This window comes from Piliocolobus tephrosceles, chromosome 19, assembly GCF_002776525.5.
Source record: "Piliocolobus tephrosceles isolate RC106 chromosome 19, ASM277652v3, whole genome shotgun sequence".
In the NCBI taxonomy this organism is placed as follows: domain Eukaryota; kingdom Metazoa; phylum Chordata; class Mammalia; order Primates; family Cercopithecidae; genus Piliocolobus; species Piliocolobus tephrosceles.
In genome coordinates this window covers 11,155,487-11,178,382 of record NC_045452.1, presented here as the reverse complement: position 1 = coordinate 11,178,382, position 22,896 = coordinate 11,155,487, and the positions used below count along the sequence as shown (strand labels likewise).

Here is a 22,896-nt window from a genome sequence, read left to right as displayed (position 1 = left end):
CCAGGGGAGGTGGCTCGGGGTGGATGTTGAGGAGGAGGACAGTGAGTAGCATGAGAAATGAGGCTTTTTAAAAAAAATTAGACAATTTTTTTTCTGATTTCAAAGGCTTGAGTGCTTGTAAAACTTCTGAGAAGTATAAAGGAGTAAAAAAGTCACCCATAATGGCACCACTCAGATAGAACCACTGTTAACATTTTGCTGTGTCTTCCAGGATTTTTTTATGCATTTATATATTTTATATATTTTTAAACAAAAATAGTATCATGCTATATACATTATTTTATAAGCTGCTTTTTCTCCCTATCACACAGTATGTCTTTCCTCATCAGTGCATATAAGTCTGCCTGAATTCTTACACAGGCCGCATGGCATTCTCTGCTGTGGACGTGCATATGTATTGAATCAGTCCCCCACAGGTGGACACGAAGGTTATTCCCATTGTCTCATGGCTGTTCTCGTAGCTCAGTGTCTGCCCACAACCCCGCTGTTTCCTTGGGCTCAGTTCCTGGAGGTGAGGTCGCTGGCTCAGAGGGTCTGCCTGTTTTCAAGGCTCTGCCTTCCAGAAAAGTCGTGCAGGCAGCTGACCCTCCCCACAGCCAGGGTGGTGAGGCAGGTGGGCGGGGAGTGGCATAAGCCTGGGCTGTACCCTACTCTAATTCTCCCCCCTTCTCTCTCTCTCTAGGGCTGAACCCATCAGAACCACTGTCTTCCAGTACCCCGTGGGCTGGCCACCAGTCCAAGAGCTGCCTCCATCCCTGCGGGCACCCCCACCTGGGGGGTGGCCCCTGCAGCCCAGAGTCCAGTGGGGCTGAGCCCCTTGCCCCCGACCGACCCCCACGTGGTCACTTTTCTCATCAGTCACAAGCAGGAAGCCAAGCCCTGTTCCTGTGACGCCCCATGGAGGCTCTGAGACCATGTGCCTGGCCTCACTGAGGCTCAGGACACGGCCACAGCAAGTGTAGCCCTGGGTCTGCACCGGGCAGCTCCTGCCTCACTCTCCTCCACCTGCCTCCTCCTCCTTATCAAGATGGGGGAGAAAACTTCCAGATGTTTATAAAGAAAGTCTGTCACCACAATGGTCTGGCTGTGTTTCCCCACGCTGGGTGCTCTGAGCTCTGTTCTCTAGCCCCTGGCAGAGATCGGGCAGGGCGGGAATGAGATGAGATTTTCCCCAGGTGACCCAGCTCACTCCCTCCTCCCTTGGGACCAGCAGAGGTTCAGCACAGCCAGGCAGAGGGTGTGCCAGGGTGGCTGTGCCCGTTGCCCAGTAAGAAGTGGCTCTAGGCCCAAGGAGCCCAAGGGCTCCATCTGCCATCCCCGCCCTCAAAGAATCCACAGCCCCCATGTCTGCCCATGCTGAGCTGCTGCCCACGTGTTTTGGATGGCACAGCTGGGGCATGGGAGCGGGGTCTCCAGCCTTGAGGGTGTAGAGAAATGAGAGGACACAGGAGGGCAGGCCCTGGGCTGAGAGAGTGGCCTGGCGCAGCCTCTTGGCACTGACTGTGCGGGGCTATGCCAGTTTCTTGGCCCAGGAGGTAGTACAGGGGCCCTCCTGAGGTTCAGCCTTGGACGAGCCCCCTGGCCAGAGGCTGCTCAGAGCCTACAGGCCCCAGCTCTGCCTCGTTCCTCAGCTGGACTACAGTTCTAGGCTCTGGGCTGGGGTGGTGGACAATGTGGCCTTGGTGGCCGGGCCTCTGGTGGGAGGGCCAGAAGGTGGGGGTCTGCAGGGCCACCTCAGCTTCTGCCTTTCCTGAAAATCCCTGTGGAAGGAAGAACTGAGGCCAAGTCTCAGGCCCCTGAGCCTCGGGTTCCTCACCTATGAAATGGGCTGGCCCAGCAGGTACATGGAAAAAAGGGGGTCTGGGTTGGGGTCCAACAAGGGTCAGAGGAAGGGACCCAGGAGAAGACCAGGGGCCTTCTCAGGCCATGCCAGGCAGCAGGGCCCAGGACACCCTGGCTTCCCACCCTCCCCAAGGAGGAGGCTTTCTGTCCCCTGCCCCCCGACCCAGTGCCCTGGGCAAGCCTCAGGGACCAGGGCTGGGTTGGCTGTGTGGCCCCAGATAGGCTGCTGTCTCCAGGCACAGGGTGCCCACTCCTGCCCAAGGGACCACAGCAGCGACTGGGTCCTGGGGGTTCTTGTGCAAATCCCTCCTTAATTTCCCAGGAGCCCCTGGATGGTAGGAAGAGTGAGTGCTCCTTACTGGACAGGGTGGGGACAGGACACAGCCACCACCCGGCCCTCCACAGCCAGACCACAGCTCCAGGTGAGGCCTGCGGGTGGGTGGGGAGGGCTCACCAGATACCCAGGCCCTGAAGTACACGCAGATGATGGCCCAGGGAGCCGGCCAAGGGAGGGGTCTGCAGGTGGCGGTGGTGTGGGGCGGGCCGCGGGCACCGCATGCGGTGGATGGGGCATCCAGGTGGCGTCTACTTCATGCCACTGCGCAGCACCTGGTTGGCCGCAATGAGCATGACACTGATGATGAAGGCGATGGCGAAGGCGCAGATGAGACTCTTGCGCACGCACGTCTGGCGGATCTGCTGGTTGGAGCAGGCTGTGGCCGCCCACCGGGAGCACCGGGGAGACAGAAGGGGACATGGAAGCGATGGAGTCAGGAGCTGCCTGCCCTTCGGTACACGGGCTCATCCCATGGGGTGCCCCAATGGGACAGAGGCTTGGGACAGGCAAGGCGGCCCCCAGCCCCCCCCCGCAGGCCCCCCCCCCCCCCGTGCATCCCCCTGGTCAAGCCATTGAGCCCACCCGCGGGGTTCCAGGGCCAGTCACTCACTCTCCACGTCCACGGGGCACTCCTCGGCTGTGCCCAGGTGGCTCTCCTCCTCCGTCATGATGATGTTCTCTATGTCCTTCATGGACAGGTGCTCACAGAAGGTGTCATAGAGCAGCCGCTTCAGCTCGTCCACCGTCAGCTTCTGCATGTCGCACTTGCGGGGGGGAAAACACGGTGCTCTGACAGCCACCACCGCCCCCACCCAGCACCCCGCGGCCACACAGGCCCAGTGACAGGCCTCCAGATTCTGGGGGGCTGGAAAACACTAGCTCCATTCCCCCAGAGAGTCCTTGACCAACAGCAGCCTCCCCAGGGAGCCCATGGCCCTCTGAGAGGTGAAATGTCCAGTGGACACAAGCCTGAAGTGGTCATCCCCCCTTTACAGTGCAGGCCCAGCCATTCACCGGCCCCAGAACAGCACTCCACAGTGTGCACAGACCTGGGTCCCAACTAGCCAGGGCATACCTTCCAGAAGACAGTGTCAAAGTCGGTGCCATGGAACTTCTCTGGGATCCCTGACGTGGAGAGTTTGGGTCCCAGGAGGGTCACAAACTCCTCAAAGTCCACTTGACCGTCACCTGTAGGAGGCACAGGGCCAATCAATCAGTGGGTCGGGCCCAGGCCCAGGCCCGCAGCCCAGGGCCCAGAGGACCTGGGATGGAGTCTTGATATACCTTGGACCTACCGGGTGGCCTTAGGCAGGTGCCCACCTTCTCTGAGCCTTGAGTCAGTGTCAGGGGTATCTACCAAGTGCCAGGCTCTGGGCTGATGCTGAAGCCACCCAGTGTGATGAGGCCTTACAAGGGGAGGTGGAGGTAGACAGCAGGTGGGCGTGACCCTCCTATTTCACCCAGAACCCTCCATTGCTCCCAGCACCCTGCAGCCATCCTGGGGTGAGCCGTCCTCTACCATATAGACAGGAACTGAAGCTCAGAGTGGGGCAACCTGCCCAGGCTGTTACCTGGCCTCTGGATGGAGAAGAGGAGAAGGGCCCAGGCAGGATAAAGAGGGGTCTTGGCATCACCATTCCTTCTCATGAACTTTTCCTTAATAAAATGCCAGGTGGCAAACACAACTCATGTAGCGATTTTATCTCAGGTGGTGGGAACTGGAGTATTTATTGCACCCTTTTACTTCTCTGTACTTTAAAACTTGTCAACACAGAGTGAGAGGAGCCGTCTCTGAGCCCTGCATGTGGCTGGGACTGTCACTAGCTCTCTGGCCTCAATTCTCCAGGCTGAGAAATGGGGCCAGACCGGGCTGCAACCTGCCACGGACTTTGAGGGTGGGAGTCAGGGGAGCGAGAGACCCAATTTGGATGCAGCCTCAGCAGCTCAGGCCCCAGCCCCAGCCCCTGCCCCACCTCCAGGGCCCAGGTGCCAGGTGGGGAAACCGAGGCAGGGGGGTGCTCACCATCCATGTCCAGCCGCTGGATGATGACCTCCAGCTCCACCTCGTTGGGCATATAACCCAGTGAGCGCATGGCTGTGCCCAGCTCCTGCTTGGAGATGAAGCCATTGCCATCACGGTCAAACACCTTGAAGGCCTCTCGGATCTCTGAGGAGAGAATGTAGCAGGCTGGGACTTCACTCCAGTCCCCAACAGACCCCCTTTCCAGACCCCCAGGATCACCGACCCCGCAGCCTGAGCATGGCTTTGAGAGCCCAACCCAGAGCCTGCAGATCTGGTGAGAGCACGGCCCGAGGGTACACAAGGGTGCCCTATTCTGGGACTTCTGAGCAGGCTGAGCAGGGCAGCAAAGCAGGGCTCAGGGCCCCCCAGCAGTGACTTGTCGGGGTCCGATTGTGCCAGGTTCTCACGGCCTCTGCTGGTGTGCTCACAACGACCCCATGTGGTGGGGACCACGTGCAGGGGAGGACGCTGGATCTCCCCGGCCCCGCTCCTTCCATCCCCCCTCCCCCGCCATCCCCATCCCGCTGCGCCTCCTCCCCCAGGCTCAGATCCTTAACACCGGCCAACACTCGCTAATGGCAGCCACGTGAGGCAGCACGCTCCAGACTAATGGGCTGACAGGCGGGCGGCACAGACCTGTTTGGTTCAGGGAAGACAGAGGGGGATGCAGGTCCCCCCAGGTCCAGGCCAGATCAGACTGGGTGGGGGTCGCCCTCCACACTGTACGGAGTAGAAGACTGAGGCCTGGCGACCTCGGTGACTCAGGTGGTGAGCAATGCACTGTGCTGGGAGCCCGGGGAACAGGAACCCAACCTGTGACCTTGGGCCAGACTCGGTTTTACCCACAGTGAAATGGGCAGAATGATGGTGGGACTCCCTGGCACACAGTTGAGGGGGTCCTCACCTGTCACCTTAGCTGTACTTCTGTCTCTTCTGTTTCTCTGTTTTTAAGGGCTGCTGTCCCTTAATCATCACAGCCCCAGCAGGGCCCTAAAGGGCATCAGCCTTTGGGGGTCGGGGGGGGGGCTCAAAGCGCTCTCTCCAGCTCCCTGGGGGTCCCCTTGTTTGCTTGCCAGCCACCTGGCCTTTGCCTAGGCTGTTCCCCTGGGTGGGCTTTTAGCTTTCAGCAGGCAGAATCAAGCTTCTCATGCGAGAGAGGGTGTGGATCTGTGTTTGAAAGTACAGACATAGGCGAGGTGCCCGTGCTGCAGACCAGAAACAGGCTGAGAGAGGCCGGGTGGCCGGCCCAGAGTCAGCGTGGGCTCGGAGCTGCTGCTGCTTGGGCTGGCCCAGGCCTTGCCTTAAGAGTCCATGAACCCTGAAACTGCTCACAGGACCTTGCACTTTGGAGTCATTCCCTAGTCTTGGGGGGACAGGGGAGCCTAGCCCAGCCTGTTGGTCTCACCACAGACTAGGGGCCGTGGCCCAGAGAGGATGGCCACATGTCCCAGGCCACACTGCAAGGTGGCTTGGACGGAGGCCCCACCCTTATCAGGCTCATCCCACCGGTGTCCATACCCAAGCCCTGAGGGTCAGACAGGCTCACGTGTGTGCACCAGGGTTGCCTGGGCCCCCAGACTTTCTGACTCTGGACTTGCCCTTCACTCACCCCCGCCAGGACCTGGGAATCTTGTCTCCTATCCAGTGGCCCCGGGGCCAGGGAAGCAGCTGGGCGGGAGGTCTGTGCCACGGCCACAGGGTTCTGCAAACCCTGGACTCTGGGAACTCCAGGCCAATTCCCACCTCGAGTTTTCCTGGGTCACCAAAGAGGTGGTGTGCTCCCCGTCACGGGAGATGTGTGAGCTGAGGCCTGACAGCCACGGAGGCTGCTGAGGGGATTCCAGTCCCTAGAGCCTCCAGGTAGAGCTGCAGGCATCTGCACACACACGCTTAGGTTTCCAGACACTGCTGTTGGCCTCCTGGCCCGGCCGCATGTTCTGCCCATCCCAGGTGTCCTGACCTCCATCCAGGCTAGGGGCCCTCTCGGTCCTGTGGGCACCAGGACTGCTCCATCTCCAGTCCTTTGAATACGCGGCCCATTTTGCCTGAAGTGCTCTTCTTGCCGTGGCAAACCCCGACACAACCCCAGTTCTCAGCTTGAACGGCACCATCTCCCTGGTGCCCTCCCTGTCCCCCACTGGCCAGCTCTGGCCCTCCTCTGGGACCCCACAGGCCCTGCTCTTGTCCCATCCTTGCATGGGCCACGCTGGATTGTGCACTGCGAGGGCCATGACAGCAGGGAGGGGCTGGTCTTGCTCATGGCTGTGTCCCTGTCCTGGAACGGGGCCTGCCTCTTCAAGCATAAACATTTGCTGAATGAATGATGAAATGAATGAATGACTGATGTGAGGAGCCCACCCATCTGGAGCACACAGAGTTTTCCGGCTCTTCTGAGCGGAAGTTCACATACTGCTCGCTGTAGGCCGCTACTCAGAGCCCACGGACAGTCCTGGTTAGGGGACGCGTTTATTTCCACTCCCCAAGCAGCCAAGAAGCAGATGGGGAGGCTGAGGAGGCTGCTTGATCCCTTCTCCAGACCCAAAGGACGCCATCCCCACCTGCCTGCGGACCACCCGTGCAAGAGGGGCATCAAGCTGAAGACGGGTGGGGGCCAGACGCTGGTGTGGGGAAGGAGGACCAGGGTCCGGCACTGCTGTTCTCTGTGTCCTCCTCCTCCTCCGTTTCCTCCTCTGCGGGGTCCAGCTTGGGAGATGTCAGGGTGGGATGACAAAGTCCTGGACTCACAGTAGGGGCTGCAGTGTGAGCCGCCCCTCCCCTGCCTGCTGTGAGCTGAGCTCCATGCCATCCCTCGTACACTCTGGGAGCTCCCAGAGCCCAGGGCTGCTTTGCTGGAGCCCCTGGGTCACTTTGCTGGAGATCCTGAGAAAATGCACTCAGCCGAGGAGAGCGAGGGAAGGGCAGGTGAATATTGGGATGCACAGGCAGGCGATGAGCTCAGAGACGGCTCTGCGGGCCCAGTAGCTGTTTCTCAGGCAAGGCTAACCTTCCAGGCCACTAGGTAAATCCACACACTGCCACCTCCCCATGCATGAATCCCTTCGACACCCCTCCTTGGTGCATCCAACACACCACAAAGTTTCACCTCGGTGCCTTTGCCTATGCTGGGAACCCTGCCCCAGCCCAGCCCCAGCCCCAACCAACTCCCACCCACCCACAAAGGCCAGGTTCAGGCACCACCTTCCCGGACAGGGAGGCAGCCTGAAGTGGCAGAGACAGAGGGTCAAGTCCCAGCCCTCCTACATCCTGGCGGGGTGACCTTGGGCAGGTATTTGCTCACCTGTACAATGGGGCTGCTGGGATGATTAAGCAAGAAAATCAAGCATGTGTCTGGCTGGTCCTGGCTCAGAGATGGATGCTATAAACCAGAACGTCCCAGATAGCAGAGCCGGAAGAAGAGGGAGGACTGAGTGAGCTTGGGACGCCAGGCCGCCCTTCCTGTTGGCAGTTGCCAGGACCAGAGGCGTGGGCTTGGATTCTAGCTCTCCTGCTTAGCTGCCCAGTGGCCTGGGCAAGTCACATCCCTCTCTAAGCCTCGGGTGTCTCATCTGTGAAATGGGGAGCAACTCTGGCACCATCACCGAAGTACAGACTCTGCTGGGGGCTCCCTGAGTGGGGCGGGCGTTGCAATTTCCTGCCACCGTTGTGCCATCAGCACCCCACAGCTGGGTGCATTTCCCCGAAAGCCTTGCTCCCTTCCCGTCCCGTGGGGCCGAGGGAAGCCTGCCGGGCTCCATCTTGGCATGGGGATGCTGGTCCGGGAATAGGCTGGCAGGGCAACCAGCTTTCCAGGCTGACCTGTCCCCTACCTGCCACCTCCAGCCTGACACCCCCCAATCTCCTTCCCAACCTGTGGAGCTCATCACAGCCCAAGTCCCCAGCAGACTCCAAGGGACGTCCACACTCCATCAGGGAGCCAGAGTCCAGAGGACGGGTACTGGTTGGAGGTCACTGAAGGGGGTAGCGTCCATCCTCCGCAGCGGCTGCTACTCTCCGCGGCACTGGCCCCGTGCCCCACCACTCTGGCCTCCCTGAGCTTTTGGCTGTGCAGAGGCGGCTGCTGGGCTTGCAGGGCAGAGAGGTAGGAAAGGGGACTCCCCAGCCTCCCCTGCCCTAAAGGCCCCTGTTCGGCCACTGTCAATGAAGGCTCCACTCACTGACTGGGCAGGCCAAGTGTCAGCCCCAGAGCCCTGCCCTGGGGACTGTCTGCCTGGAGGTCTGACTCCTTCCTCCTCTCTTCGGCCAGAAAGCGCTAGGACTTGCAGCCACCCCATTCCCACCCTCAGGTACTCAGTCCGCTGATGATGCTGGGACCAGCCTCAGCGTTCCTGGAGGACTCTGCTGTGTGTGTATGTTGGAAAAGGTGTGTGTCCCAGCCATGGTGGGCACACAGAGGTGATCTAGGAGAGCCTGTGCCTCTCCCTCATAGGGCCTGGGTGGGCCTCAGGCCAGCTCTGCACAACCACGTTCCTACCCTGCCAACTGCCTTCCGTGCCTCCCCGGGGCCACAGGTCCCCAGGCACCTTTTCCAGACCTTCAGGGCCTTTTCCACCCAGACCTCCCTGCCAGCCTGCCCTTCTGGCCCAGCCTCCTGCACACCCTCACGGGCCTGGGCCCTGCACGCTGCAGCCTCTTACCCCTGCAGGGCCTCCCCTCATGTTGCATCTGGGTCGCTGAGCCCCTGTGCTAGGTACTTTCACTGCGTGCTCCGTCACCAGCCCCCCTTTATAGGTGGGGAAACCAAGGCTCAGAGAGGTGAGCGATTGCCCAAGGTCACTCCATGAGCTGAAGGTGCAGAGACTCAAACCCAGCGCCGCCTGGCTGGGAAGCCCTCGTCTTAACTCTGTGCTTCCCACCTCCCTGCCTGGTCCTCCTTTCCGCTCAGACTGACCGCCCCCTGGATTTCTGCGGCAGGCACGTACTGTCTGCAGCATTTCATCCCGGGCTGCCCAGCTCCCTCTTCCTGGCACATGTGGCTCCTCCGCTGATGGCGTCCTCCCAGCAAAGGGCCTGGGTCTCGCCCAGACTGCCCTGGGGCAGGAGCACTCATGAGGCCCTGGAGAGGGCACAGGGGGATCCGTGCCAGGAACGGCCAGCCCTGGCATCCAAGGACTGCTGAACGGGACCTGGGGCCGGCAGAGGGCTTTTAGGGCACCTGCAGCCAAGAAGGGGGCTGGTCATGGAAAACTTCTTGCCTTCCTCTGTAGCTGCCCACTGGCCCAGAGATGAGCTGGGACCACCCAGGCATCTGTCTACTCCATGACCCCACCTGCTCATCCCAGGGAGGGCCCTGCCCTTCAGATGCCCCCTGAGTCAGGGCCCCTCAGCTCCCCAGGGCCCAGGAGAAGGGGACAGGAGTGAAGCAGGGAGGGCACTTGTTGTGGCTGGTGACTAACGCTGCTGGGCTCCTGCCAGCACACCATGTCGTTGGTTGGGGAGCCTGCGGCCTTGCCCTGGCGCTGCCCACCCTGCGGCCCCTCGCCCCCGCAGCCAGCCTCTCAGCCTCTCCCCTTCCTCAGGGAGTGCACTCCAGGACTGGGAGATCAGGAGAGGAGGAACCCAGCAAAGCCTAGAGTCGGGATGCCAGGGTCCTGGTGGGGGTGCTGGGAGCAAGGGGAGGGAGTGAAGTAGAAGCTACCTGGGGTCTGGGAGACATGGTGACTCCTGCCTGGATGGCCAGGAGGAATGAATGCACGAGGACCTCTGGAGGGAAAAACCGGCAGGAGATTTGAGGTGGCCCAGGGCTGGAGGGGACAAAGATGGGGAGGAGAAGGCCTATGCTCCATCTCCTGATCTTTTGCCCCCCATCATACCCCTCCTTTCCCCAGGCTCTGAAGGAGGCTCTGGCCCTGGGTTTTAGGGATGAATGGTGAGGTCATGTCGGGGGGCCCCAATCATCCATCTGTCCTGTCCGCATCAGACCCCAGACCCTGTCTCCACAGCTCTCCCAGCATCTGAGGGCTTGCGGGGGCAGCTGGTGAGGAGCCTGTGGCTCATGCCTGTGGTGCAGTGAGCGTGGCAGAGGCTGCCTTCTCTCTCTGGATCTTCCCCTGACTCAGTCTGACTCCTCTAAGATCTGCCCTCACCTGGGCCTGGGTTGAAGGAGGACCTCCCTCCATGGCTTCTCCTGGGTTCCCACCATCCTCCCTGACTGTGCTGGTCTGGGCAGCACCCTCCCAGGCCCTAATGAGCCTCCAGATCTCAGAGACCCCTGGATCCAAGGTACCCCAAGAGGCCCATCCTCTGGGTGAGCTCAGCCCCTTGGCAACAGCAGACAAGCAGATCCCAGGAGGCCATGACCCCCATCAGCCCAGATCCCCCACTCCACTCCATATGGGGGCTCCAGGAGGTCTGGGGGGAGGGGAAACCTGAGCACCTCCCCCAGCCCAGCAGGGAAGGAGCTGGGCAGGCCCCAGGGGTCTCACTGCTCCTCAGGACACACTGTCCCGGACCCCTGCCCCTGCCCTCTACTCTGACCTCGCCCAGCCAGCGGCCTGCCATCCTCCTGCGTGTCTGAGAGGCAAGGAGAACGGGGTGGGGGCAGGTTTGGGTCCTGGCCTCTCTAGCTTTCCCTTCCAGGCTTGGCTATCGCGACTGAGCCGCCCAATCCGGCCACTTGTTGTCGCCACCGCCTCCCGGGCCGCCTTCCCGGCGCGCCGGGCTAGGGGTCCCCGCAGGGCTGCAGGGAAGCGGCTACGGCCTCAGGTGGGGACGGGGACGGCCCCGCAGCGGGCAAGAGCAGGGCAGTCGCCCTCTCCCCTTCTTCTGCTGCCCGAGCAGATTGAATTCTTAAAGCGACACGAGCGGAATGTCAATGGGAGCAGAGAGCCGCGGGCGGGCGCCGCGGAGGGGATCAGGATGCGGGTGCTCCGGCCGGGCCGGCGCTGGGGGCTCAGCGCGGACCCCAGCCCGAGTCTGCCGCGTTGCCGCACCGTCACCGCGGACTGCGCGGCCCCGTGACCCCGCTGCGGGGCCCGGCAAGTTTCCGCAGCGCGGGGGGCCACGCGGGTAGGGTCTGGGCCGCCCTCCGCCTGGGCGACCCCCACAGCGGCGCCTCGGAGTGCCGACCGGTCCTGCCGCCGCGCGCAGCTGCTCGCTGGGGCGCCCACCTGGCAGCCGACACCTGCGGACCGCCCCCCGCCCCCGCGCCCCTGGCCGGCGCTTCACCTGGGCGCACAGGTAGGAGGGCCGGCGGGGCGGGGGTCCCGGCGGACACTCACCCTCCAGCTCGTCCTCCGGGATGTCCACCGGGCGCTGCTCCGACAGCAGGTTGGGCACGGTGTAGATGCCCCGGTACATCAACGCCGCCGTCACCGGGTGGAACGGCATCTTGGAGGCTCCGCGCCCGCCCGCCCGCCGCAAACTTTGAGGCCGGGGCTCATGGGCCGGTGGCGGCCCCGGGGGCGGCTGGAGCGGGCGGGGCGCGCGGCTGCGGAGGGCGGCGGCGGCAGCGGCGAGGCGGGGGGCGCCCCTCCGGGGGCCTAGCGCCCCCGCGCCCCCGGCCGCCAGGCCATGCCGCCCGCTCCCTTGTCGGGCTCCCAGCCGGGGCCCCGCAGGGGCGGCGTGGGCGGCGCCGCTCCGGCCTTTCCGAGAGCTCCGGCTGCCGTCCGCGGTGCCCGCCGCGCCCGCTCCTCCGTGCCCCGCGCGCTCCGCGCTGCTCGCCGCCCGCTCGTCCGCTCGCCGGCGCGGCCGCCACCGGCCCGGCGCTCAGGCTCTAGGCGCTTCTCCGCTTGGCTCGCTCGCTCGCTCGCTCTGTGCCGCGCTGGCTGCGCTCCCCGCCTCCCCCGCCAGCCGCCCGCCCCCTCCGCGCTCCCCACCCCCAGCCCGCCCCTTCCCGCCGCCGGCCCCTGAACGGCCGCCCCAAACCTGCCGGGGGCTCCCTCTCCCCTTCGGCCCCGATTCCCCTTTCCCACTAGGGCTCCCCTCTGATCACTGGCTCCCCTCACCCTAAGTCTGCAGCCACTAGGATCAGGGAGGGGTTGGGTTGCGGGGGTCCTCCTTCGTGCCCCTTGGCTCACCTCCCCCCATCCACGCACCAGGAGCGGAGAGCCTCCGGGAACTAAGAACTAAGAACAGGAGACCCAAAGAGGTGAGACCGGCCCCAAGCACCTGGGTCCTCAAGAAGAATCACCGTTTGCGTGCTAGGAGGCTCTAAGGTGGGGAAACTGAGGCTGAGAAGGACGTTGACCAAGGTCACAGGGCAGAGACAGCAGGTAAGAGCTGGGTACTCCTCTGGGGTAGGCTTCCAGCCCTGCCTATGACTGACACTCTGCCGCTGATTTTGCTCCCCACAATGGGGCCCCAGTCCTGGACCCTTCCCAAGCCCCTACCTTTCAGCTTGCAGAAGAGAAGCCAATGTGTCTCATGGCCCCCAGGGCAGTTCGGGACAGAGACATGGCCCGGTGCCTGTGGGGTCTGGTGTGAGGGCCTGCCAGTTCACATGGCTGCAGGTCAGACCTAATGTATGTGCAGGGCTTCCCCAGGCCCCAGGGCACGTGGGCACCCCAGAGCTGGGGTGGGGGCAGGTGTTTGAGGGAGCAGCCTGCGTGTGCGTATGTCTGCTATCCATGAGGGCGTGTGTGCCACTGGGCACGTGCACAGGTGTCTGTGACTCCATATGCAAATGGACAAATGTCGGGAGCGTGTGGCCACCTGTGTGTGCAAAGGTTGTACGCCGGCAGGTCCGGGGAGGCGTGCAGGCCATGGGGCTGGGAGTGGTGTGGGCATGTGGTGCACAGATGTGCATGGGAGGAGGTGACCTTCTGGCCTGGCTGTGGCCCCATGTCTGGGTGCTCCCCTGAATCCCCCTATTGGGACCACCTTCCTGCCCCCTTTGGCCCAATCAGCTAAAGGTCCCAGCAGGAATGCTGATTGCATAGCTCTACCCAGCCCTGCCCTGCCCTTCCCAAGCTAATTACACTTTTCTGCTTGTTGCTGTTTTTGTTACTGATTAATCACAGCCTTGTCTCAGGGTCTGGGGAGAAGGGGCTCAGTGAGAGATGCTAGCCCCAGCCAACTGGGGTTGGCCCAGCCTGGGCCCAGCACTTCCTGGGCCCCGCTCTGGAGGGAGCTCCTAGAAACATCTGTAAACTGCAGAGGAGCCAGGAAGGACCCCAACTGTCTGTCCGTCTCCCCAGGCCTCTCCAGGCTAGCTGGATGCCTGCTGGGACGAGGGGCTGGAGGTGAGAGCAGCCCCAGAAAAGCTCCCACCCCACTCCAAAGCTCTGCTCGCCCACCTGTCCCATCTTCTGAACTTCCGCTGCTACAGCTGAATGCCTTGAGCTTCCCCGGTGTTTTTGATGGAGCAGAGACTTGAGGAAGAAAGAACCCAGCACCAACAGCCAGGCAGATTGGGGCTTCTGTATGCACCATCTCCTCACTGTGGGACTACGGTCATGTCCCTTAACTTGCCATGGCCTCAGTTTCCCCGCCTGTGAAGTTAAGGTGGCAGTGCGGCACCCCAGGCAGTGGTGAGGATGAAGTGACATAATGTAGGAAAGGTAACACCTCCCTGAAACTCTTGGGAGTTTCCTATTGGCATGACCATCACCCCCAAGGAATAGGAATTAATAATAATTACAGCTTTGAGAATTGACTGAGAGAGTGAGCCACAGCAGCAGCTCAGTCGTTCCACGTTTATTAAATGTCCAGGCTGTGCCGGCCCAGGTCCGTCAGTTCTAAATCGGAACCCCTGGTTCAAGGGAGGGTGGGCTAGAGCCTGCTGAGAAGTTGGCAGGAAACCCAGCTCCCAGTGACTTCCTGGGAGGCTGCTGCAGAGTGTGTTGATACTTGCCCTGTGAAGGGGAAGCTCCTGGCCTTGCTGTCCAGGTGGGTATTTTTTTTTGAAGCGGAGTCTTGCTCTGTTGCCCAGGCTGGATTGCTGTGGCATGATCTCTGGTCACTGCAACCTCTGTCTCCCAGGTTCAAACAATTCTCATGCCTCAGCCTCCCGAGTAGCTGGGACTATAGGCACATGCCATCACGCCCAGCTAATTTTTGTATTTTTCATAGAGAACATGTTGGCCAGGCTGGTCTCAAACTCTTGATCTCAAGTGATCCACCCACCTTGGCCTCCTAAAGTGCTGGGATTACAAGCGTGGCCCATGGTGGCTTTTTTTTTTCTTTCTTTTTTCTTTTTTCTTTCGAGATAAAGTCTTGCTCTGCCGCCCAGGCTGGAGTGCAGTGGCCGGATTTCAGCTCCCTGCAAGCTCCGCCTCCCGGGTTTACGCCATTCTCCTGCCTCAGCCTCCCGAGTAGCTGGGACTACAAGCTCCCACCACCTCGCCCGGCTGATTTTTTGTATTTTGTTAGTAGAGACGGGGTTTCACCATGTTCGCCAGGATGGTCTCGATGTCCTGACCTCGTGATCCGCCCGTCTCAGCCTCCCAAAGTGCTGGGATTACAGGCTTGAGCCACCGCGCCCAGCCGGCTTTTTTTTTTCCCAAGTCAAGGGAATTCAGGAGGAGGGTGGGCAAAAGCTCAGAAGTGTGAGAGGACCTCTCTTAGCTCTGAAGGGCAGGTCTAGGTCTGGGTTCCCCAGACCCATGCTTGGCACAGGACTGGGATGGGCTAAGGTGGCTGGGGCTGGATGAACATCTGTCAAATGAATGAATGAAAGAATTAATGAATGAATGACTGCCCGCTCAGCCCCCGCCCTTCAGCATTGCAGCCCCGTCCTCTCCTCTGTGCGTCATGGGGGAGCAGATGGCATGATCACAGGGTGTGAATTATGTCTGTCGCTCCCCCATCTGGGGAAGGTGCTGCTGCCATCACACTGCACTCCTTGGGTGCCCACCGGGAGATGCCTGGGCCTCAGGTCCTCCAAAGAGGGGTTCTCCACAGGCCTTGCTGACTAATCATTGGCTCAGGGGGCTGGAGACACTGGGAGAGGTGACGCGCTGAAACCTGTGATTCCGGGGATGGGGCTCCCCGAGTGGGGAGGAGACAAGGGGAGAGAGGTGGGAACTACCATGTCCAGAGGCCAGACTCTTCACCCCTGAGACTGGAGCCCACTCCTTTCAAGAGCAGCATAATCCCTGCCCTCCTGGCCAGAGACTTCTTGTCTGAGGCCAGCATCCTCTTGCCACATTCAGCACCAGGGAGAGCTCCTGGCGAAGCCCAGGGCCCAGTGTGCAGCTGTGAAGGGACCCACGAGTGCCGGTCAAGGCTATCAATGAACCCACTGTCCAGACGAGGAAATCAAAGTGAAGAGAGTGTAAGCATCAAGTTCAAGGTCATGCTGGGACCAATAACTGCAGCCTTACCCAAGCCAGGGCTCCTGCTGGGGGAGAAGGTACTGGAGGAGGGGAGGTAGTGGTGGTAGGGAGGGGGTGTCCCGGGAGGCCAGAGGCTATGGCCTCTGCTCCTTGGCTGAGGAACAATATAGTTCCAAGAACCCACTGGGGACAGTGTCTGGAGGTGAACAAAATATTCATTGTCCGGGCAAACTCCCGAAGTCGGCTAATGAATAATGGAATTTATAGACTCGAAGATGCAGACCGGGCTGAGAGGGGGTGCAGGCCAGAACCCAGAGGCCCCAACTGCTGAGATCCCTGCTCTTCTCTGGCCACTTCCTTCTGAACACTCACATGCCCAGCTCCTGAAGGTGACAGAAGTGGAAAGGACAACAGGGAAGAGTCCATGTGAGGGAAACAGAGTGAAGGGGACAGGCCCTTGAATTTGTTGCTATTTGGGGGAAGGAACTTGGTGATGGGAAAAGAGCACTGGACTCGGAGTCCACTGTGACTGGGATGAAGCCTGACCCCTGCTGCCAGCTCTGTGCCTTGACTGTAGCCCCTACCCTGGCCTCAGTTTGCGTCCCTGTACAATGGAGTTGCTGCCACCACACAGCTTGCTGCAGGGATCTGCTGAGGTGACAGTGCCTGGTGCTGCTGTCCGAGACTGGACCTTCCGAGCCTCCCTCTCAGGCTAAGGGCCCAGCTGCGGATGGTGAAGCTATGCAGGGACCTAGGAGAGCTGGCCAAGGCTATCAATGAACCCATTGTCCAGACAAGGAAATCAAAGTGGAAAGGGTATAAGGATCAGGTTCAAGGTCATGCCAGGACAGTCTCCCCTGGCTGCACTGGGTTCAGCTGGAAGGGAGGGGAGACATGTTCCCCAGAGGAAAGAAGCTCCCAGACTCAGGGCAGGGATGATGTCAATAACTGCAAAATCCTGGCTCGCCCTGCCACACATTCAAGTCCATGGCCCTGCATCCCCCCGAAAAGTTCTGCTTCCGTTGGTCTCGGCTGGGAGCAGAACTTTGCAGGAGTATTCTTCTAAAGCTCCTGTACATGCTTCCAGGGTACAGCCAGGGTTAGAACCAATGCTCCAGAGGGAAACTGAGTCTGGATAGGGGTGAGAGGAACCTGGGGATGTCCCGCTTAGGAAATCACAGAGATCCTGTCCCTCGTGTCCTCTGGTCCTCCATCTATGCCCAGTGCCTGTCCAGGCTGCTGGCTGGGAGGCTGCCCCAGGGATCAGAACCTTCACAGATGGGAGGGGGACCATGGGTACTGCAGGCCTAGCCCTTGCTCCCAGCCCACTTCCTGAGTGACAGCTGTGGCAGCTGGCGGGAGACGAGGCAAGAGGCAGCTCCTAATTGCTCTGGGCTCCCAGATCCCTGGATCTGGATTGCCAGATCCAGGCAAGTTGGTCGCTTCTGATGAGACCAACTTGCCTGGGGCGGCTGCTCCCTGAGAAGAGGCCAGGCATTAGCCTAAGGTGATAGGTGGAAGAAAGTCACCTCTCCTTGCCAGGTCCTGGAGCAGAACTAGGCTGGGACCCTGCAGTCCCCCAGGGCCCTGTCCCCCTCCTCTCTGCATCTCTCTGTGTCACATAAAGGGTTTGTGCATAAGCTTCCACTTCAACCAGGAGCTGTGCAGGTGTTGAAATAGGGAGACTTCAGGAGTTTGCGGGTAAATTAATATTTTATTCACCTCCAGACACTGTCCCCAGCAGGTTCTTGGAACATTGTTCCTCAGCAAGGAGCAGAGGCCATAGATTCTGCCCTCCCTGAATACCCACTTCCCACCACAGGTAATTCCCCTCCTCCTCCTCTCCTAGCAGGACCGGCAGCTCCAGTAGGGCTGTGATCAACGGTCCCAGGATGACCTTGAACTTGGTGCTATGTTACACTCTCTCCACTTTGATTTCCTCTTCTGGACAATGGGTTCATTAAAATATACAGGTGCTGCCAGATCAGCTCGTGGCCTCGCCGGGCACACCTTGTCCTGCTAGGGGGCACAGGCATGGCTTCATTAAGGGGTTCATCAACCCCTGGGCAAGTCATTGGAGCTCTGAGTTTTGGTGCCTCACCTGGGAATAAGGGTACCTGTTTCTCAGGATGAGTAAGGGATGAGAGACGCTGAGCCCAGGGCCTGGGACAGCACAAATATTCTGGCGTCAGCTGGCAATGTCATGGACCAGGAGCCTTAGGACACCTGCCTTGGGCTGAGTGTTCACGCTGTGGCTGCCTCCCCATCTTTGGCTGACTGGACCCTTCCTGCTGCCCTGCCCTGCCCCTGTCCCTCTCTCTTTGTGGAAGTACTTCTAGAGCAGGAATGGAGAGCAGGAGACTGAACCTCTCGAATTCTTTCCCAAGAGGACCAAATGATTGATCTGGCTTCAGTTATCCAGTCCAACCCTGCCCCTTCCCTGTGCATGACCTGCTGTCTTTGCCTGCCACCATGTGGCCTGGGTGCAGCCTGTTTGCACACCTCTAGAGACAGGGAGCTCACCCCTCTGAAGTCAAAGGCTAGTATGCATCGAGTCCCTGGGCTAGACCTTTTTGCTCCAATATATTTCCCATTTTGAGATAAAACACTGGGGGTCCCTACAGGGGCACCTGCTCATCAACTGGGAGAAGGACAATACTAACCTGTGACACCGCATCGGAGTAGAACCTCTCTCCACACTGGGGGACACCCTGTGAGGTTGGCACCCTGAGCCTGCAGCAGCTAGAGGAGCAGAGGAAGGAAAGCAGGGGACGTGGAGGCCAGGCCTTCAGATGAGCACCCCCGTCCCTTGTCTCAGGGCTCAGCTGCTGAGAGGAGCCCAACACTGAGAGTCTGGAACATAGAATAGATGTGTTTTGTCCCCAGGGAACATGAGGGAGGCCCAGACTGGAGGCACTGCCAGGGAGAGGCTGGGCTCAGGGAGCCCCGGCACTGCCACCAGCAGATCTACAGGGAACTGGGCTCTAATCCTGTGGAGTCCCTGATGTTGGGGACTGGACTGGGCTGGGGTCTGAGGGCCCTGGTGGATGGAGGGACTAAGCTAGGCCCACAGCCCTGGCTGGCCCCCCACCCGAGGGTCCGAGGATGGGCCTTGAGGCCTGCAGTGCCCCATTTGTGTCGAGTCTAAGTGATGATAAAATCGACAGCAGTTTAATTGGTAATTTTAGTCCTGGACAGAGCAGTAACAGCGTTACTAATTGGATCGTTAGAGATTTGTGCTTTATGGCTGTGTAATTAGAGGAGCTGCAGGGGTCCGGGTGAGCTGGGGGGCTATGCAGGGCCAAGGGCAGGGAACAGGGGCGGGGCCCCTTCCTGGACTACAACTGGGTCATTGCTAAGACCTCCTGCTCTCCTGCTACTCCTGAGGCAGCTGGGTGAGGGGGGCCTGGCCAAGGGTCTACACACCACTCCTCCTAGACTCAGGGTCCCATCAGGTCAGGAGGAAGAGGGCCATGAGAGCGTTTCACACAGGGCCTCCAAAGCTCACTGCCCAGGTCCCCACAGGCCAGGGTGGAGGGGCTCCCCCAGCCTAGTCCCTCTCCATGTCCTCACACACCTATCCCCTGGGCTTTCTGGGGCTCACAGGGCTCTGTGCAGCCTGGCCCATGGCCACAGCCTGCACTGGTGCCCAAGCCTGCATTGGTGCCCAAGCCTGCACAGGCAGAACCATAGCACTGTCCCCTGGCACTGGTGACCCCCAGGGCACTGGGTAACCACAGTGTGTCTTCATTTTAGAACAGGACAGGCTCTTAGGTCCTATCCTCCAATCATTTCTCAGATGAGGAAACTGAGGCCCAGGAGGGAAGAGGACATCCTGTGTGCTCCAGGCTGGTCCTAGACGTGTGTGTGACAGCCCTGTACACCAGTACACGGGTGTTCATTCTACACCCACAGGAGGCGGCACTTGGGCTGACCATCTAGAGTGTGGAGAGGGGCTGAGGTGGCCTGGCCTCCACCCCAGGCTGCAGGGCGGACATTGGAGGTGCCTTGCTAGCGGGTGGGGAGGGCGAAGCGTCCCTTAGATTGAGTTCATAAAAGGCTAGACCTGTGCTTGCACTCGGCAAATACCTGCTGGATGAATGAGTGAGAGGAGGCAAAAAAAGGGAGCAGAAGGGAGAGCAGGAGGACAGACAGACGGCAGAGGGCCTCTGTCACGTGCTCGGACCCTGGTCCTCTAGGCCCCTCCCACTGACCCTCCGGCATCACCCTTTGGGCCCCTAAGCTACCACCGATCACCCCTCCAAACTGCACGGCCTCTTCCCAGTCCTCCAGTGGCTCCCACCCTATTCCAAGGAAGAGCTGAAGTCAGCAAAGTTGCCCCAGGACCCACAGTGTCTCCCTCCTCCCCTTTCTACTCTCATTTCCTCCCCCAGCTCCCCTACTCTGCTGGCCTCACCTGGCAGGCACAGTCCCACCCCAGGGCCCTTGCACTTGCTGTGTGTTCTGCCAGGAATGCTCTCCTCCCAAACACATTCACTTTTTCAGGTCTTTCTTTCTTTCTTTCTTTCTTTCTTTCTTTCTTTCTTTCTTTCTTTCTTTCTTTCTTTTCTTTCTTTCTATCTTTCTTTTTCTTTCTCTCTCTTTCTTCTTCCTTTCTTTTTCTTTCTCTCTTTCTTTTCCTTCCTTCCTTCTTTCTTTCTTTTTCTTTCTTTCTTTCCTATTCTTTTTCTTTCTTCTCCCTTCCCTCCCTTCCTCCTTTCTTTCCTTTCTCCTATCTTCCCTCCCTTCCTTCCTTCCTTCCTTCCTTCCTTCCTTCCTTCCTTCCTTCCTTCCTTCCTTCCTTCTTCTTTCTTCTTTCTTTCTCTCTCTCTCTCTCTTTCTTCTTCTCTTTTTTCTTTTTTTCTCTTTTTTAGAGACAGGGTCTCGCTCTGTCACGGAGGCCAGAGTGCAGTGACTCAGTCATAGCTCGCTGCAGTCTCCACCTCCTGGGCCTCAGCCTCCCAAGTAGCTGGGACTACAGGCGTGTGCCACCACACCCGGCTAATTTAAAAAAATTTTTTTTTAGAGACAGAGTCTCACTATGTTGCCCAGGCTGGTCTCCAACTCCTGGCTCAAGCGATCCTCCTGCCTCGACCTTGCTAAGTGCTAGGATTACCGAGTGGGAGCCACCACGCCCAGTCAAGGTCTTTACTCAAAATTCACCTTCTCCCTGGGTCTTCTCTGGAGACCCTAGCTTCAAAAATAAATAAATAAAAGACAAACTTCGCCCTTCTCCTGGTGACACCGCAGACTCCTTCCTTGCCTGGGGCTGGGTTTTGCTCACTGCTTCGTCCCTCATGTTGGGCCACACACTGGGTGCTTGTACTAGTTGTGGGAGGATGGAGAGCTACAGGCTGCCTGCAGGAGCAGCCCTGGGAGGCAGGGCCAGGTGGGAGGCAGGGCGAGGTCGGAGGCAGGTGTGTGGGTTTGGGGACAGGAGTGGGTTTGGGGCTGAGACGCCCCTCGCTGTGACCCCTTTTCTTCCAGCTGCCCCGGCTCCCACCTGTCCCCCCCCAACCCCCTGGCAGCAGCTCAGTCAGGAGACAGCGCCCCAGCGACCTACATCAGCACATTGCATGGCGAGGTGGGGGGGTTGGGGAGATAAAAATCTCTGTCCTCCTGCCAAATGCCACAGAGCCGCGCCACCCCGGACCTTCCTGGCTGTCAATCTGACCTCCACTGCCGTTCGGCCAGGTCACCCTGTGGCCTCCAGCTGCCTCCTTCAGGCTCCTGCCATCTGCGGGGTGGGAGTGAGGTTTGGGGCCCCAAGAAGACCCCTGTTCCCAGGCAGGTGTCAGTGCCTGCCATCCCACAGAGGGGGTCGCACCCGAGCCCAGAAACACCCTGCCCAGCTGCCTGGCCCAGCCTCCTCGGCATGGCCAGGTGATGTATGGCCCACTCGCCCTGCCAGGAAGCAACAGCAGATGGACGGGCAGTGCCGGGGCGGGCTCAGAGCCAGGAGCCTCGAGCAGGGGGTGGGGAGAGGCCTGGCTCTGGAGACAGCCATTCCCGGAATGCCACCTCCCTGGCTGAGGGCAGGACAGCGAGTGCGGGATGTTTTGGGCATGGCTCCCACGCTCCAGTCCTCGGTGTAGGGAGTGCAGGGAACTGGAGGGGGGGGTTCTTGCCCTGCATAGTATCTCTCCAGGCCTCAGTTTCCTCATCTGCAAAATGGTGACGAAGTCCCATTGGGAGACAGGGGGAGGGGGGAGAACTGAGAGAATGCACTAGAAGCAGAGCCCTGAACCCAGCGCTGCAGGCCTGTCCCCAAATCCCTGCTTCCTCCTCCTGTATCTCCCCACCATAGCCCTGGCCCCCACTTCCTGTCCTGGCCTTTGGGAGAATCCCACAGTCAGATGTGGACAGGACCTTGGAAAGCCAGTTCAGCCTCCCTCCGATTTTCCAGATGGGAAAACTGAGGCCTCGAGAGAGGAAGGACCTATCCAAGGTCAGGCAGGAGGGCTGCAGAGGCCCCTCGTGGTAGCTGCTGCAAGAAGCCCCCTCCCCACCATGGAGACACCGTGGGTGGCGTGTAGCAGCTGCTTCAGCTGCCCAGCAGGTGGGGAAGGGCAGGCAGGACAGCCCTGGGCACAGGGAAGGGGGCTGGGGGTACTGGTGCAGCTGCTGCGGCCGTGTCAGGATGCGCCAGACGCTTCCGTGGGCTCTGTCTGCGTCCAAGGAGACCAGGACACTTGGCGGACGGACGGTGTGTCCTTGCTAGCTGGGCCCAGAGGAAGGATGGGGGAGCAGGAAGGGGGGTCATTCTGGGAACCAGGGCTGCCAGCGGGGCCAGGTGACATCTCCTGCCGTCTGCTCACCTGCCCTGCTCCCCAGAGGAACAGAGACCCCACACGGACTCTCAGTGTCTGTGGGCATGTGACACTGGTGTGCACGAACAGGTCTGGGTGGACGTGGGCTGTTGGTGCAGATGTATGCATCTGTGGCTGAGCGTCTGGATGCCGGGGGGATGTGCACACACAGGGGTCTGACACCCTGAGGACCCGGGGCCAGGGCAGACACAGGTGGAGACATACATGTGGCGAGTGTGCATACATCACAGGCATCGAATGTGCTGTGCACCATGCACAAGTTACAGGTGCTCACTCCATGCCCATCAGGCCCTGCACAAACTCAGCCTCAATCAGAAGGAATGGGGCTGGCCAGGCGCGGTGGCTCATGCCTGTAATCCCAGCACTTTGGGAGGCTGAGGCAGGCAGATCACCTGAGGTCGGGAGTTTGAGACCAGCCTGACCAACATGGAGAAAACCCATCTACTAAAAATCCAAAAATTAGCTGGGCGTGGTGGCACATGCCTGTAATCCCAGCTACACAGGAGACTGAGGCAGGAGAACCCCTTGAACCTGGGAGGTGGAGGTTGCGATGAGCCAAGATCGAGCTATTGCACTCCAGCCTGGGCAACAAGAGTGAAACTCTGTCTCAAAGAAAAAAAAAGGAACAGG

General features: G+C 60.1%; 2 protein-coding genes across 2 annotated transcripts in view; one reads left to right on the top strand and one right to left on the bottom strand.

Moving 5' to 3' along the window:
* ZMAT5 (zinc finger matrin-type 5) overlaps window positions 1-1,076 on the top strand; it is a 34,510-nt gene extending 33,434 nt beyond the window's left edge. Inside the window, exon 6 of the mRNA XM_023190756.1 lies at window positions 683-1,076. Within this exon, the coding sequence (XP_023046524.1) occupies window positions 683-812 (130 nt within the window). The 3' untranslated portion in view covers window positions 813-1,076. The remainder of the gene's footprint in view (window positions 1-682) is intronic.
* Window positions 188-11,976, bottom strand: CABP7 (calcium binding protein 7). Its single transcript, XM_023190754.2, has 5 exons — window positions 11,441-11,976; window positions 4,203-4,346; window positions 3,255-3,367; window positions 2,790-2,943; window positions 188-2,555 (listed from the first exon to the last, which is right to left on the bottom strand). The coding sequence occupies exons 1-5, from the start codon at window positions 11,547-11,549 to the stop codon at window positions 2,428-2,430; spliced, it is 648 nt and encodes a 215-aa protein (XP_023046522.1). The 5' UTR covers window positions 11,550-11,976; the 3' UTR covers window positions 188-2,427.
* Between the last annotated feature and the right edge of the window lie 10,920 nt (window positions 11,977-22,896).

Excerpts from the sequence above, each read along its gene's own strand:
- CABP7 (XM_023190754.2), bottom strand. The coding sequence starts at position 11,549 with ATGCCGTTCCACCCGGTGACGGCGGCGTTGATGTACCGGGGCATCTAC. Across the intron at positions 4,347-11,440 it reads CCCGGAGGACGAGCTGGAGG|AGATCCGAGAGGCCTTCAAG; the intron begins GTGAGTGTCCGC and ends TTCTCTCCTCAG. Across the intron at positions 2,944-3,254 it reads TTGACACTGTCTTCTGGAAG|TGCGACATGCAGAAGCTGAC; the intron begins GTATGCCCTGGC and ends CCCCCCCGCAAG.